Source organism: Mixophyes fleayi, chromosome 2 (assembly GCF_038048845.1).
Source record: "Mixophyes fleayi isolate aMixFle1 chromosome 2, aMixFle1.hap1, whole genome shotgun sequence".
Classification (NCBI taxonomy): domain Eukaryota; kingdom Metazoa; phylum Chordata; class Amphibia; order Anura; family Limnodynastidae; genus Mixophyes; species Mixophyes fleayi.
The window spans coordinates 71,158,485-71,174,080 of NC_134403.1; the positions used below are offsets into that span (position 1 = coordinate 71,158,485).

At 38.4% G+C, this 15,596-nt stretch overlaps 1 protein-coding gene across 1 annotated transcript in view; it reads left to right on the top strand.

Moving 5' to 3' along the window:
* NCKAP1L (NCK associated protein 1 like) overlaps positions 1-12,129 on the top strand; it is a 163,207-nt gene extending 151,078 nt beyond the window's left edge. The window contains exon 31 of the mRNA XM_075199242.1: positions 11,337-12,129. Coding sequence (XP_075055343.1) covers positions 11,337-11,456 — 120 coding nt within the window. The 3' untranslated portion in view covers positions 11,457-12,129. The remainder of the gene's footprint in view (positions 1-11,336) is intronic.
* The last annotated feature ends 3,467 nt before the right edge of the window (positions 12,130-15,596 follow it).

Here is a 15,596-nt window from a genome sequence, read left to right on the forward strand (position 1 = left end):
GGCCTCATACTGAGTTTGGTGCATATGCATCCAAAAAGTAAGCTCTAAAGAGCTGCATATCAAGATGCACCAATGACATAAGCGGCAAGTTTATAGGTGTACCTACAACCAGATATACTGGCACCCAACCAGGTCATGAGCACAAGTAAAAAATTTTAACATTTGTTTTGATAGTGAAAACTTTTTCGTTATTAGGTTTGACTGGAATTTTGAAAAACAAAATATAATACAGCAGGTATAATATTTCTTCTTGTGAATGAATGAAAGTAACAAAAAATGAATTCTAAAATACTCCCACAAGATCATATAGTAGAGGCATGAGCAATGAAGAAAGTGCCTATCAACTTCAGAGGTGATTCTGCAATCAGTCAATTCAAAGCAACTAGCTAGTGCTGGCGACTGTCATCATCAGCTGGTATTTCTACTAGCCCTCAGGCACCTTTAATGGATACTAGCTGCTGACAGGTGTATCTGGGGCTCGGTTCAGATCTGCCTTAGTTCGATAATTACGTGCATGAGTCCTTACTGTACTCGGTCTGTGTTTGCATGCCCTTTCCTTCCCCCATTCTTGCTCTCCAAGCATAATGAGGAGTAAGTGTAAGATCTACATATGTATTGCACTGTACAAATTTGTAGCAATCCTTAAACAGTTTCAGGATGTACCTCAACACAAACACCATGGAAACCAAATCTCGCTCCTCTATGGAGTCCACTCAAGTTATAATATATATTTAAGTATATGTACAGCAATACCTGAATGCTATATCTCCCTGAATTTGCAGCTTTAATTTCAAGGTGATCAGAGTAGAGGAGAGGGACAGTCATTGGCCTAACACAGGGAATGGGATGGAGTGTGAATGGAGAGGAGGTTGGAGATGTATGGGGCAGTGGAGTGGGAGAGAGCCTTGTAGGTGAGGGTGAGCATTTTGAAAAGGATTCTGTAGGGTAAGGGGAGCCAGTATAAGGCTAGTCAGAGAAGGGAGGCAGAAGAATAGCGGCAGGAGAGGAAGATATTAAGTATAGACCTGAGGGGTGTAAGGTGGGAGAGGGGGAGGCCTGTGAGGAGAAGGTTTACAGTAATAAAGACAAGAAATGGTGAGTGAATGGATAATGGTTTTCGTGGAATCCTGAGATAGGAAAGACCGAATGCGGGCAATGTTGCAGAGTTGAAAGCGGTAGGATTGGGCGAGACATAAATGTGGGGGGGCAAAGGAGATGGAAGAGTTGAGGGTGATGCCCAGGCGGTTGAGTTGAGAAACGGAAGAGGTGGTGGTGTTGTTAACAATGATAGCGGGATCAAGATGGGATGAAGATCTAGAAGGAGAGAAAACAATGAGCCCCTTCACTTATTAAATGGTGCACAGGTACTACCCCCCTTCCCCCACACACACCTTTTATCTTCTCTCTCATTTCTTTGTCCACAATTATATCTGTTGTGTAAGAACCCCATGGTTGTAAAAGCTTGGTCAAAGTTCTATAAACAATTTGCAGTTTCTGATATTACACTGTAACCTCAATGACTATGTTCTGACCATTTAAGATAAAGATTTAAAATAAAAAAAATCAAGTGACAGCTCACAGAACTTCCTATGTCTAATATTCCTGGCGCCAGATGTATTTCGCCAAAATCTGTTGGAAAACAAGATGGATCTTTGAGACCATGAATTGTCAGAGGGACACGATACCAGATCACTGGCGAGAATCAATTCCCAACTCTGTTATTCCTCGGATTATTAGAGTAGTTATGTGCTACCAAGTTCGTTACTAAGTTGCGGGTGCCTTTGATTTCAATTTTATCAGTACTGGAGACAAAAAGAAAACAGAAATTCACAAAAGATATGGGCATTTGGAATACCCGGTTATGCCTTTTGGCCTCTGCAACTCTCTTGACAGTTTTCAACATTTTTCTAATTATGTGTTCTGGGATCTCGTACACCAGTATGTAGTGCTATACCTGGATGAAATTCTGATTTATTCCCAATACATTCAAGCACATTGCATTTGTGCTTTGACAGCAATTGGAAGGCTGTGAGTGTATCGACTGTTGCCAAGTTCAAATAATGTGTTTCAGTTCCTACAGTTAAATTTCCCACAGTTAAATTTATGGGTCACATCATTTACCCTGGCCTTCAGATGGTCCCCTCCAAGACTAATGTAATTGATAATTTGTCAGTTCCAGAAGATGTGAATGCCGTGCAATGCTTTGTTGGTTGTGCAAAAATTACAGATAAGTATTGGGACCTTGCTTGCTTTTTTGATTAAAAAGGGAACAATCTTCCAGTGGTATGTCTCCACAATGGGCTTTTGATAAACTCAAAGGTTCCTTTTATTTGACTCTGTATCGTTGCATCCAGATCCCATGCAACTTTTGATCCTGGTAGTTGCATTGGTCAAAGTGGTGTGGGTCTTTTTGTCCTAGAGACAAGGGATAAAATGATCTTACGTCTATGTGCCTTCCTTTGGAGGAAGGAGACAAAATTCAATTTGTGTTTTTTCTGATAATAAATAAAGTCTGATCACAGGTTAAACTCACATCAAGTGCATTGGGTTGTTCTTTGCTTGCTGTAACATTCACAGTACCTATCACCTTGGCTCTTAGATTGTAATGGTAGATGCATTATCATTTCAATTGAATGACTCTGATAAGATCCTTTACACTTACAAAAACCATCCTGTTCTTCAGCCTATCATGAGGTTGTAGCCCCGGCAAATGGATGTTTTCACTCCAAAATACGACTATTTAACCCACCTGAATCACTGTAGAAAAAGGTCCTTTTTCACTATCATAATGACAAGACTGCCAAACACCCAGGCTTCAAATGTGACCTGTTGGCTGATGTCTATTGGTGGCCAAAAATGAAGGAGGTAGCCCAACAATACTTCTCCACCTGTTTGGCATGTGTGTAATACAGTGCCTAGATCACTCCCTGATGGATTTCTATATCCTCTTCCAATTCCTCCTAGTCCATGGAGATCCCTAGCAGTACTATTGATACAACAGTTTTACAAATGGCCACAGTCTTCACGAGTGAACTTTTCCAACTGCATGGTTACCCAGAAGACTTCTTCCTTTCTTACAGAGAACTCAAGACTTCCTATATTCTAAACACAAAATAAAACATAAGGGTTGTTAGACACATAGGACATGGTGATCTTCTGAAACGTTATATAACAAAGTATTAATTCACTGCATAATATACTGAGCATGTACATATTGCCAAAATACTAGACATGCACAGACACTTCTGAGACACCACATGTCTTTTACAAACTGAAATAGACAGTGAAGCTTTTATATATGATTAATATATGACACATTGTAGAAACATGCATAGTGAAATTTCTCAATTATGCCCATTTCTGAAATAAAGCGATATCCTAAGCCTTTACTGTATACATTAGCTAAAGACTATGAATATGATTGGGCTAAATAGATTATTATATAAAATGAGTTATAAATTAACTTATCTGTCTGTACCAATTGCCCACATAATTGTATTTTGGTACCCTTTAGGAATTGTGCTGTATATATATGGAGAGCTAAGGTATATTTCATCAATAATTCTGCAGTAAGTCTAATTAATTATTTGGTGTGTTGGTGATAAAAGGCAGTAGACCTGACTTGGCCATTCATCTTTCCAGCTAGATAGACAATCTTCATCTGGTCACCAATGTAATAATCAACACTTTTGCTCTAGACCAGTGATGAGCAAACTACGGCCCGCGGGCCAGATCCGGCCCACTTAGAGGTTCTATTCGGCCCGCCAATATTTTAAAAAATTTCATTAAAATATGCATAAAAGTATTAGGGCCGACCCTGTGTGTCAGAACCTTCATTTTTATGCCTTCCCAGCTATTTCCTCCATTACACTTCATCCTCCTTCCTAAACGGACACTTCGTATGTCAATCACTCAAACACCTGCCCGCCCCCTAATGGCTGAAAGTGATGTGAGAAGAGATGGGCTGGGCCATATACTAAGGCGGATTTCGATTGGCTGCTGAGTTGTCAGTTAGTGGCTCACCAGAAAGACGGATCTGAAACAACCTACTGAAATAAGGGCTGTGTCTGTACGATCGCTGCACTTATAGAGGTAACACTGCTATATAACCACCCTCCCGTCCCATTCAAAAAATTTGTATTATATATTTCGATATTTGAGTTCTTTAATAAATTATATTGGCCCGCCTAAAGTTTTTCTTTTTTATTTGGCCCGCTTCTGAAAAAGTTTGCCCATCACTGGTCTAGACCTTTGCTTTTCCCTATATGAATGTCTGTTCTAGCAACCATTTATGGACAGTAACAATGTTCACAATCATTGAGAAGTTACATTTTGTGGCAAGTATTTTCCATAATGTATATAAATAAAAAATAATATATTTATTTCAATATGCTAGTTAAAGAGGGCCCTATTTGTCATTCCCTTGAGTAGACTGAAAAAGAAAGTAAGGCTGGGTACACACTACAGAATCTAACACATAATACAATGGTGGAAACTGGATGTGTTATTAACGCTTGAAGACCAGAGTGTTTTCGCAACTTAAACATAAACAGAGCAAATTGTCATATTTACACAAAGGGTACATTCCAATGGTTATTTATTTGCTTACTCAAAGTTTATATTTTTCAGGACACAGAGGTCTTTTCTTAGTAGAATATTTTCAAACAGATTTGTTTTTTTTTTCCCTTAATGGCAGCCAGTAACTACCCAGGGATACATAGCACTAGTGTGAGCAAATACTGGTTGGAAATAAAGGCGGCAGAGGTGGAATAAATAAAGTGGGGGAATAACATTATCTCTGAATTTGGAGTCAAATTCATTCTGCAAGATTGTTCACATATATACAATATTTGGCAAAGTCACACAGAATAAGTGACACAGCCTTAGTGATTTGGGGAGAGTGATTGGGAGACGTGTAATATTTGTACGGGTTTTTTTCCCTCTTTTAAATTATATTACTTTATATTCTTACATGGGATGTAAGCTCTCATGAGCAGGGCCCTCTTTCCTTGCGTTCTCCTTCTAATATTCCATCACCCTCTGTACCTCTTGGCCTGCTGCCCTAGCCCTGTTTTCTTAAGCTTAGGCCTACTTCCCGCTGATTACTACCATCACTCTCACTCACTGTCCCTCATATAATTTGATCTACATTACCGTGTTACCTATATATTTATTCATTCAGTATGTCTGATCTTTGTATTTTGTTCTTCATGTATCATGTTATGTGTAATGGATCACTGCTTTCTGTATATGTCATGTACGGCGCTGCGGACCCTTTGTGGTGCCTTATAAATAATACATAATAGTAACAATAATAATAATAATAATAATAATGGGATGGGGGGTGTTGTTGCAGGGCACTGAATCACGGTCTCTCAAGAAATGATTAAGTAAGAATTCAAGTAATTTTGTGAAGGGGAATCACTCTGAATATGTGCCTTCTGTAACCCTTTATCTCATTACAATAATTTTGCTCCATATATTCTGGTTTCTGCACTCTAACACATAACACCCTAACACTGGTGTGCATGTTCCATATTTCAGTGGGAACTCCTTCACTCCTCCTATATCCCTATGCAAACCTTTGTATCTCTGCAAATGTAGCTATTTTGTGTTGTAATCATATGTACCCCAGGACAATATAGGGGCATGCGTGCAAATTGAGGTGTACAGCGGGTCCAAACCTATATTTGTACTGCAGAGTGGACCCTTTGCCTTTTGTATATGACAAATTATAGTGTCCTTTAAAGAACCTTAAGGTTCGAGGAGGAATTGGAGAAAAATAATATCTGTTCTTACTAACATAATTACCCAGGTCACTGCTTCCCGGGAGATCAGCACAGTTACTCCTGAAATAATTTGTGCTGCTGTGGTTATTCTCAGAATATTTGGCAAAATATGTTGTACATTTAATAAATGCAATAGAAAAAGTAGTGTAAACATCACATTGTGGTTCTGTGTGCCACAATAGATGATCACATGGAGTGCAGGGGGAGGTTGCCATCATACTACTTTCTTCCCTTTAATATTGTGTCATTTTCAGGACCGCTAATTCTGGTATAACCTCCCAGTGAATACAGCACATGAAAACATAACATTATCTATAAGCCCCAATATCTTTCTAACTTAAGATGTGGATATACTCCTTAGAGTTGAGACACTAGAAGAAAGTTAGTAAGCAAACCAATTCACATTGAACTGCTTTAATTTAAGAAGGTTGCTCACCATTTAGCACTAGGTGTGACAACGTGTGGAGATGTTCATGATGGCTTTTCCGTAACTATGGCTCTGTCCTTCCCATATGATCTCTAATGTGAAAGGCAAAATAGACACTAAAAAGCAGATTTATTTGCAAAAGAGATTTTGTTCTGTTGGATGGATATAATCATTCACTGCAAGGGATGGAGACTACACATTTGAGAAGCTCTAATAGGCTGCAGAATTACCATCAGCTTAGAGGTGTCTACCAATACATTCAGTGGGACACTTTTTGCTTGTGTGCAATCCTTCATAGAATTGTGAATATGTTATGTTCATAACTATTGTCTAAAATAAAGCTTCTCCGATGCGATTGCTGTGGTTCCAAAGCACAAAAAGTTCTATTCACAAATAGAATACAAGGCAAATTTTGGTATGTGTAAGCATGTACCTGCTAGCCCTAGCACAAGCTTCTATCAGAACACTTTGGTTTAGAAAGCCAGAGCTTAACAATTTATACACTGAACAGTTGTAAAAAGCAGTGACATCACAAAGATACACAGTTACAGTGTCAAGGTCTTCATTTATAGGTTGCCGGGTCATGACTACCCAAGAACTCGAAGTGGCATTGGTGGGTTCCTCTGGTCATTGTTCCTTGAAACTGCTGGGTGTCCTTTAGTTTCCCACCACTAGACCTGTATAAACTGTTTTTATGATCCCTGTAAGCTGGATTTTTTGTGTATGAAAAAGAGTTTATTTATAACTAGCATTCGCAAAGTGCGAACGCTACACAAATAATACCGGAAACGTTCTTATGCAATTGTAAACAGATTGCTAACAGAAAACAAACCCGACGCAATTAGTAAGTTGGAAACATATTTAGCCTCTTTATTTTATATAAAAGATTAGTAATTGTTAAGCTTAATAAAAGGTTGTTATGAAAATCATTATGTTGCGTATAGATCACATCGCTACTGATTGTAGTGTACAGAAAATATCAATTACCTCCTTCATCCAATTAATTCATTTTAACAATGGGCAGATGATCCAATATAATAGAAAAACAAAAATCTAAAATGAAATAAAGACAGACCTGGTAGAGCATACTCCAGTCTGTGCATGTATAGAAGAAATAGGTGCATTTGTACATGAATCATTGAGGCATGTGCACTGGTCTGTGTGTGTCCTGGCTATCCTATCTCAATCATGTGGAAAAACAGTGTCTTAAAGTGTTCTTTGTGTTATTATGTAATGCGCATTCCTAATTATAGTATATAATACTCTGCTGATAATTAAATGTGCATGTTATTTCCTTCAGCACATTTTCCTTCTGTCTCCTAGCAGCATCTTGGATACTCTGGAAGAAATGTCTGAGTATTTCCATATATCTGAATCATCTTCAATGCCAAGATGATTTTTTAACCTGCTCCTGTCTGAAAACTCTTCACTCTAAACTAGCAGCAGTAAGACTGGAGTGCCTTGTTGCTCAAATCTAGAATAGTCATGGCATAATTAATCATATTATCCTACTTACAGATTGGCAAGAAAGTAAAAGAAATTGATCAAGAATGTAGAGAAACTACAATAGCAGCAAAGCTGCAAACTTTGGAAAATTGCCAAAATGATATTGACATTTAATAGAATATCATCATCATCATGATCAGTTATTTATATGTCACTATGTGGTCCAAGCATAGTTTTACTGATATATTGATCACTAGTTACACCACATCTCAAATATGGGGGGGGGGGGGGCACATTATTTCAGCAGAAATAATGAAGGAGCTCTGAAGCCTCGGGTTAGATAGTCTTGACTTGTTTAAGGTGATAAAGAGGTGACCTATCTAGAATGCCTTGACATACAGTCCTGTCAAAAATATAGCCTCTTTCAAATATGTGTTTTTACTCCTGGAAGAGTAGGCAAGGCATCCACTCAGAGGTGGTGGAGGCGGAGATTAATGACGCAAATTCGCATCACTAAGCCCTGCCCCTGCTATGAAATGCCGTGAGTTTCGGCATTTCCTAACATGGGGCGGGGCTATGGTGACGCAATGATGTTCCCTCCCACCCCGTCATTTGACTTCTCCTCCAGAATCTCCCAGAGTTTAAGTTTAAATAGTAGGAAAGTATGTTTTACATATATATATTTCATTCATAGCATGAGCATTTGACTACGGGGGGCAGTATGGACTCTGAAATGTGGCGCTATGTACTTGTCTCACCATGGAGGACAATAAAGCAGCTCACATGTGAGCCATCTATTTAACAATGACGTGTGCATCCTGGATGTGTTTGTTCCTTTGATATCGCAAACATCTGAGTGAAGAAGTTCCAGACGGTTTTGCACCCTCTAGTAAGGAGCAGGAGGTGTGGTATCTAATAACAGAGGTTCTATGGTTCTATGAAGTTTGCTTTTTTATATATCGTGACAGAATTAGCAGTCATGTAGTCCTCGACAAATAATGAAATATGAATAATCTAATCTCATGTTAGAAATAACACAACAGATTTTACCTTGTCATTATTTATTCAACAAAAAATAAGCCGACATAAAGAAGCCAAGTGTGGAAACGTAAGTTCACGTTTTGTGTGTCCACGTCCATGAAGAAGGTAATTTGAGCCACTTTCTGCTAATCAAGCACACTTCATTATTTGATCATTAGACAGATCTACCACAGCTACATAACAGCAGTTTTCTCTGGGACAAAATCTTCTTTATACCAAGGCGTAAGAAAATAATACAGATAATTAGTTTCCAATAAAGGTAAATAATTTAAATATTTTCTGTTTGCTTCATTAGATTTGCTCAGCAAAGCCAATTACATTGCTAATTCCGTGAGGCTTCTTTCCTGCACTGCGCACTGATGTGTACTCGCTGTGACAGACATAATGAAGTTTAGGCCTGTTTCTGAGCAGCTCTATATTATCACAGTGGGGATGAAAATGACCAAAGCTGTCTAAATCAATACATGTATTTACCAAAGCTCACTTCATTGCTCTGTCTATGTAGACACATGATAATTCTTATTACCCATTTACTGAGGAATAAACATGGTCCGGAGGGAAATATAGCAACTTGTCATCAATGCACAGCAGAGGTTATGATCATTGTTCCATTGCTCAGTATTCCCAGCACATGTTAAACTTGTATAATGTTTCTAAAATAACCTTCTGTTCCAGGCTGAAGAAATTAGATTATCTGCAAAATATCACACCGTGCCAAATAAAATATTATACACATTTATTAAACAAAAGACTTTCATGTCACAGTGTGTTGATATTACATATGGACAATAGCGCCTCCATTTGAAGTCAGTGGGAACATTTACATATGCCCACATTGAGCATAGTCAAAGTCCATCTGCTCATATGATCATTAGCGCAAGTGAAATTCACACTACTAAGTCCACCTTTCTATCACATTTCACCCACCCCACCATTAAGAACAACTCACGTCATCCTTCCAACATACTGCTCATTTAACCCTCATTCATTTTCATGTTATTCCTGATAGCAAGGGAACATCGGGGCTGGCTTCATTTTAAATGACAAATATGTTAATTTCCATTTATTTAATATATTTTACATCTATTCAAATTTGGCTTTATCTAGAGCTGGACATACGTCTGTTTTATTGTGCATAAAATATGAAAAAAGTTGTAAGAGGGGATAGGACAAGTACAGTAAAAGTATGTTCTAGTAATTGGGACTGAAAAAGACCTAGACGCAGACACATATTGCGTGTCAGGACGCGGGTGTTGGCGGACTGATGTAGTGAGACGCATTGACGATGCTGGCGATTGGCAGCGCTAGCTAGCCGCCTGTGATGGGCCGATTGCAGACTGACTCCTCTAATTGATAGTACTTAAATCATTAAGGTTATGGCTATGATATATTAAGTCGGGCCCTCTATTCACTTGCAGGAAAGTAAATTCCCATTTGAATCTTAAAGGGGAAAGCAACAGGGTTTGTATTGAATTGAATTGAATTGAATTGAATTGCTTTTTCCCAGTATTGTGGGATGGAAGTATACACATTTGTTACTCCTGGACATATGCCTGGAGATTGTGCTAGTGATGTATAGCTGGATGCATCTTGATTAAGTTCAGGGAACAAATGCATCCAACTCTACATGAGCCTCATTGTATTTTACTTGCACCGCCATGGTTCAAGGGACTTGGTTAGTTAGCCCAAGTTGATTGAAGGAAAACAGTTAGTTCTAATCTTGGGAGCAGACAAATAACACCTGAATGGGATAGGCCTGTTCTGCAAACAGCATATATACAATATTTCTATTGTAGTATATTATTCCTATTGAAAAACCTAAATAATACTATGCAAGTTATTTAAAAATCAGGTCTCCAAGTCAATGTATGCTCACCGGCCGGGTGTACAGTATATGGATGTAATAACAAGCACAGGGAAATTAAAGTGCGTTTGTTGCTGTGAGTTATTATTATCAATACAATGGTTTATAACTATGGCCTAATCTGTGTGGAGTTGTATGTTCTCCCCGTGTTTGCGTGGGTTTCCTCCGGATTCTCCGGTTTCCTCCCACACTCCAAAAACATACTAGTAGGTTAATTGGCTACTATCAAATTGACCCTAGTTTCTATCACTCTGTGTATGTGTATGTTAGGAAATTTAGACTAGACTGTAATCTCCAATGGAGCAGGGACTGATGTGTGTGAGTTCTCTGCACAGCGTTGCAAAATTAGTGGCGCTATATAAACAAATGATGATGATGATGATAACTAAAACAATAGGGATCTCGTTTCCAGAAATAAGTTATCTAAAAAAGTCAGAAAACTAGAAAGTAGTAGTAGTAGTGAGAAAGTCCCCCATTCTGAGCCCTCCTCCCCAAGTACTAGTGAGAAAAACCCCAGTCACTAGATTTTGTGAGAGAAAATATTTTACTAGTCAATATTTAATATTAGAGACAAATATGTATTTTGAATCGTGACAAGTATTTCAGTCACTGCCCTCTAAGCCATGCCCATGACCGATCTATAAACTCGGCACAAGGAGAAGAATGGATCCTTAATATAACATGTTCCTGACCTTACAATGATGCTGCAGATGTCTTCTTAGTTTCCTGTCAATCTTGTTAATTGATTGTGTGTTTTGGTTTCTTTCAGATTGTCGAGGAGTCCCCGTTCCTTACTGTAGACATGTTGGAATCTTGCTTTCCCTATGTGCTTCTCCGAAATGCCTACCATGAAGTCCACCGGACCTTTCACACTATGATATCATCTTGATTATAACGTACTATGGTCTTTTTCAGTATTACTATATTGCCAGCCTATACCCCTTCCCACACAGGCACCAGATAAAGTGAATAATGTATAGAATTCTAACACTTGCGAAAAGAACCTTCCATTCTGGTAAATGGGAACAACAGTGCCTTAGGGCCAACTTCTGGATCCTCTGTTGCGAGTGTGAAGAATATTGTGATCATATTCTTTAATAACTCCCAATGTGTAACAACTAGCATGTTTTTTCTATATCACTTTTAATAATAAGGCAGCTAAACGAGTGTTTTCAGCGAGAGCTAAGGCAAAATAACAACATCAGAACATTTTGCTGCCAATTAGAGTTGACTTGAGCCACAGTAAGTCTCATGCTGCATTGCTTTTAAAATGCCAAAGTGGTCATTGTTTTTTTGTATTCTCATTTGTTTTTCTGGACACTGCATTGAAATCTATTACGCTGAGCCGCATTTACTAAATGATATAATTTGTAACTGCACAAAAATTGTACCACAGACATCAATGATTTGATGAACTGTAACGTGCCGAGAAGGCAGGAATCTTGTTACTGTTCTCATGTTATTGGTATTTTGTAATTTGGTTGCATACATCATTTGTACAGATGAGTGCAGTGAGTGTCTTGTACAATCTTCCTATAAATAAAGCTTCAATGTTCAAGTTATCATGTGTTTTTTTTTCTCATTTTAGTAGCTGTAGATATAAGTAACCTCAATTTATAAATAAAGTTCTGACATATTTTGCAGCTCTGCATGATACAACATTCATGCCTATACTGTATATGTACAACATATAATGGGCATTGAACAATATATTTTTCTGTTGTGCTTGGTCACAAGTGAATACGATTTTAAGAGGTATAGAAATGAATATGAAATATACAATTATGCTTTAAACAGTAATCAGTGGTTGGAAAACAAAATTACCACTAGTCTATGGGCTAGATTTACTAAGCTGCGGGTTTGAAAAAGTGGGGATGTTGCCTATAGCAACCAATCAGATTCTAGCTTTCATTTATTTAGTACCTTCTACAAAATGACAGCTAGAATCTGATTGGTTGCCATAGGCAACATCCCCACTTTCCCAAACCCGCAGCTTAGTAAATCTAGCCCTATGTGTTAGTTATAGGAAAATAGAAACTAAGCTCCAACTGAGCAGGGACTGATATGAATGACATATATTCTCTGTACAGCAATGCAGAATTGGTGGTGCTATATAAATAAATGATAATGATGCTGTATAGTCACAGGTCTACAGACAGTGGATAAATTGAGCCATGCCTAAACTCTAGTACAAAGACCGATCACTAACGTAAGATGCATAAGAAACCAACATTTTGTTGAGACAGCCCATGTCATTATTGTTTTTGATGACTGTCACTTCTTTTGTTGTGTATGCTGGGATATGTGGTAACTCTATATCCTGGGCCTGGGTCATTAAGGAGAGCAAAGCATAAAAAAGGAGTAACTTTGCACCTGGGCAAAATCATGTTGCATTGGAGTGGGAGGTAAACTTAAAATGTTCGGAACAGGTTTATAGTTGGGATAGGGCATGTCCTAGATCAACTGTAAATTTCAGTGTAAAAATAAAACGATCAAGTATTTGTGTGCTAGATGAAAAAATAGCCAGTATTTAACTTATGCGCAAAATAACAAACTAATTTGCACCCCTTGCATTGTAACATAGTTTGTCCCAGAGAACATTTACTCCTTTGTTTGCATTACTCTCCTTAATGACTCAGGCCTCCTGTGTATAGGAGAATGTTATATGTTCATTATCGTTATAATAGCCTCCCCCTTAGTTATTTTGCATGATTGGAACACTATTTTTCTCTAATATATATATATATATATATATATATATATATATATATATATATATATTACACAAGTTAACCCGTGCATGATACTCATGCATTCTAGTCAAATCAAGCTACTTAAGGTGTTAAAAAGGTTCTTGTCATGCATTTGGGCCTAGCCCAGGCCTCCTCAGTGGAAGAGCGTTACTTCCCGACGCAAGCGCCCTTTTTTAACATGGTTTTGTCCACATGTCACCACCTCATCATTTTTCTCCATCACTTCATCCTTCATCTTCATCGCCACATCCTTCATCAAGCTACTTAAGGTGTTAAAAACTCCCCACTGTCACCCCCAGCAACCACCAACCACTCCCAACTGTCACTTCTCCTTCAAGAAATATATAGGTCAGTGTATAACTCTGCCCAGCAGGTGGCGCTGCAGCTTGGTTTTTTTTTCACACACGCCACTAGGCATTTATATAGTAGATATATATATATATATATATATATATATATATATATATATATATATATATATACCAGTCAGCCATCAAAACCACCTTCCACATATTGTGTAGGTCCCCCTCATGCTGCCAAAACAGTTCTGCCCCATAGAGAATGGGCTCCACAAGACCTCTGAAGGAGTCCTGAGGTATCTGGCACCAAGACATTAGTAGCACATCCTTTAAGTCCTGTAAGTTGTGAGGTGGGGCCTCCATGGCTCTGACTTGTTTTTTCAGCACATACCACAGAACGATCGTATTGAGATCTGGGGAATTTGGAGGCCAAGTCAACACCTAGAACTTTTTGTTATGTTCCTCAAACCATTCCTGAGCAATTTTTGCAATTCGGCAGGGCGCATTATCCTGCTGAAAGAGTCCACTGTCGTCAGGGAATACCATTGCCATTAAGCAGTGTACTTAGCATGCAACAATGTTTAGGTAGGTGGTACGTGTCAAAGAAACATCCACATGAATGCCAGGACCCAAGGTTTCTGAGCAGAACACTACCCAGAGCATCACACTGCCTCCGCTGGATTGCCTTCTTCCCATAGTGCATCAGGGGCCATCTCTTCCCCAGGTAGATGATGCATATGCACCCAGCCATCCACATGATGTAAAAGAACACATCAGTTTCAAAACTGACTGTTCACTTGCTGCCTAATATATCCCACCCCTTGACGAGATAATCACTTGTCAGTGATTTTAATGCTGTGGCTAATTGGTGTATGTGTATATATACATGTCACCAATGTAATTCTGCTGCCATAAACCAAGGCCTAATTGGTCTTGGCACAAATCTGGACCTGACAGGAGACATTTTTTGGCTGCTACAAAGTTTTCAGGGTATCAGTCTTTTTGGCTATGCTTTTAGTATACAAATAAAGAATACACGTTGACACACAGATTCACTTTTAAGTAACAAATGAGTCTAAAGAAACTCATGCCTCCAATAGCTGTTCGCCATATGGGAACTTCTGTGACCCATGTAATCTAATTAGAACAAAATGGAACTTTTTTTCATTAAGTTTTTGGTACCAGCAATTTTAGTACACATTACATTTTTTTATACACAACTACTGAAGAATAAATTAATTTATAAACCAGACTGCAGTGCAGCTTTTCATTTGTGGCATCACATGTCTTATGGAGAGGGATATTCATTTGGTGTGCAAAAATAACAGTGGCTATGGGAATGCAAAAGATTGTTCCATGTGATGGGTGCGGTTGGAAAGATTGAGGATGCTCCATTCTAAGTACAGAATAGGTGTCTGTGTGCACCTAGTTTTGTAATGAGTGCAGAAACAATTATTTTTTTTCATTTTTTAAAATAATTTTAATTAAATAAAGAATGGAGAAGACACAGTGGCTTTCCCTGCTTTGCATGAGGGCACTAAGCCTTTTTCTTTTGGCAAAATAATTTTTTTCCCTATGCCTATTTCCTATATTGGGAAGCATTTTGCACCCTTCAGATGCACTTCTGTGGGAAAATGCTGTAAATATACTAGGGATAATAGTGAGGAGCTATTTTGCTTTCCAGCTCACTGGTTTGCCCAAAGGCAGCTGTATGTGTCAGACTGGTTTTCCTGGTACTTCCTAAGTGTGTACAAAATCACCTAGGCAATCAGTGTGTAAAGCAATGGGTCTTTATTGTAAAACACAACATACAGCATTAGGACAATTTACAATGAACAAATACCGATTTACAATGAACAAATACCTGCACAAAACCTAGCATACAACTCTATCTAAAGGGAGCTATAGTTGCTGTCCAAGCTGCCGAACCATGTTTTTATTAGAGATGGGCGGGTCCGGTTCTCCGAGAACCGAACC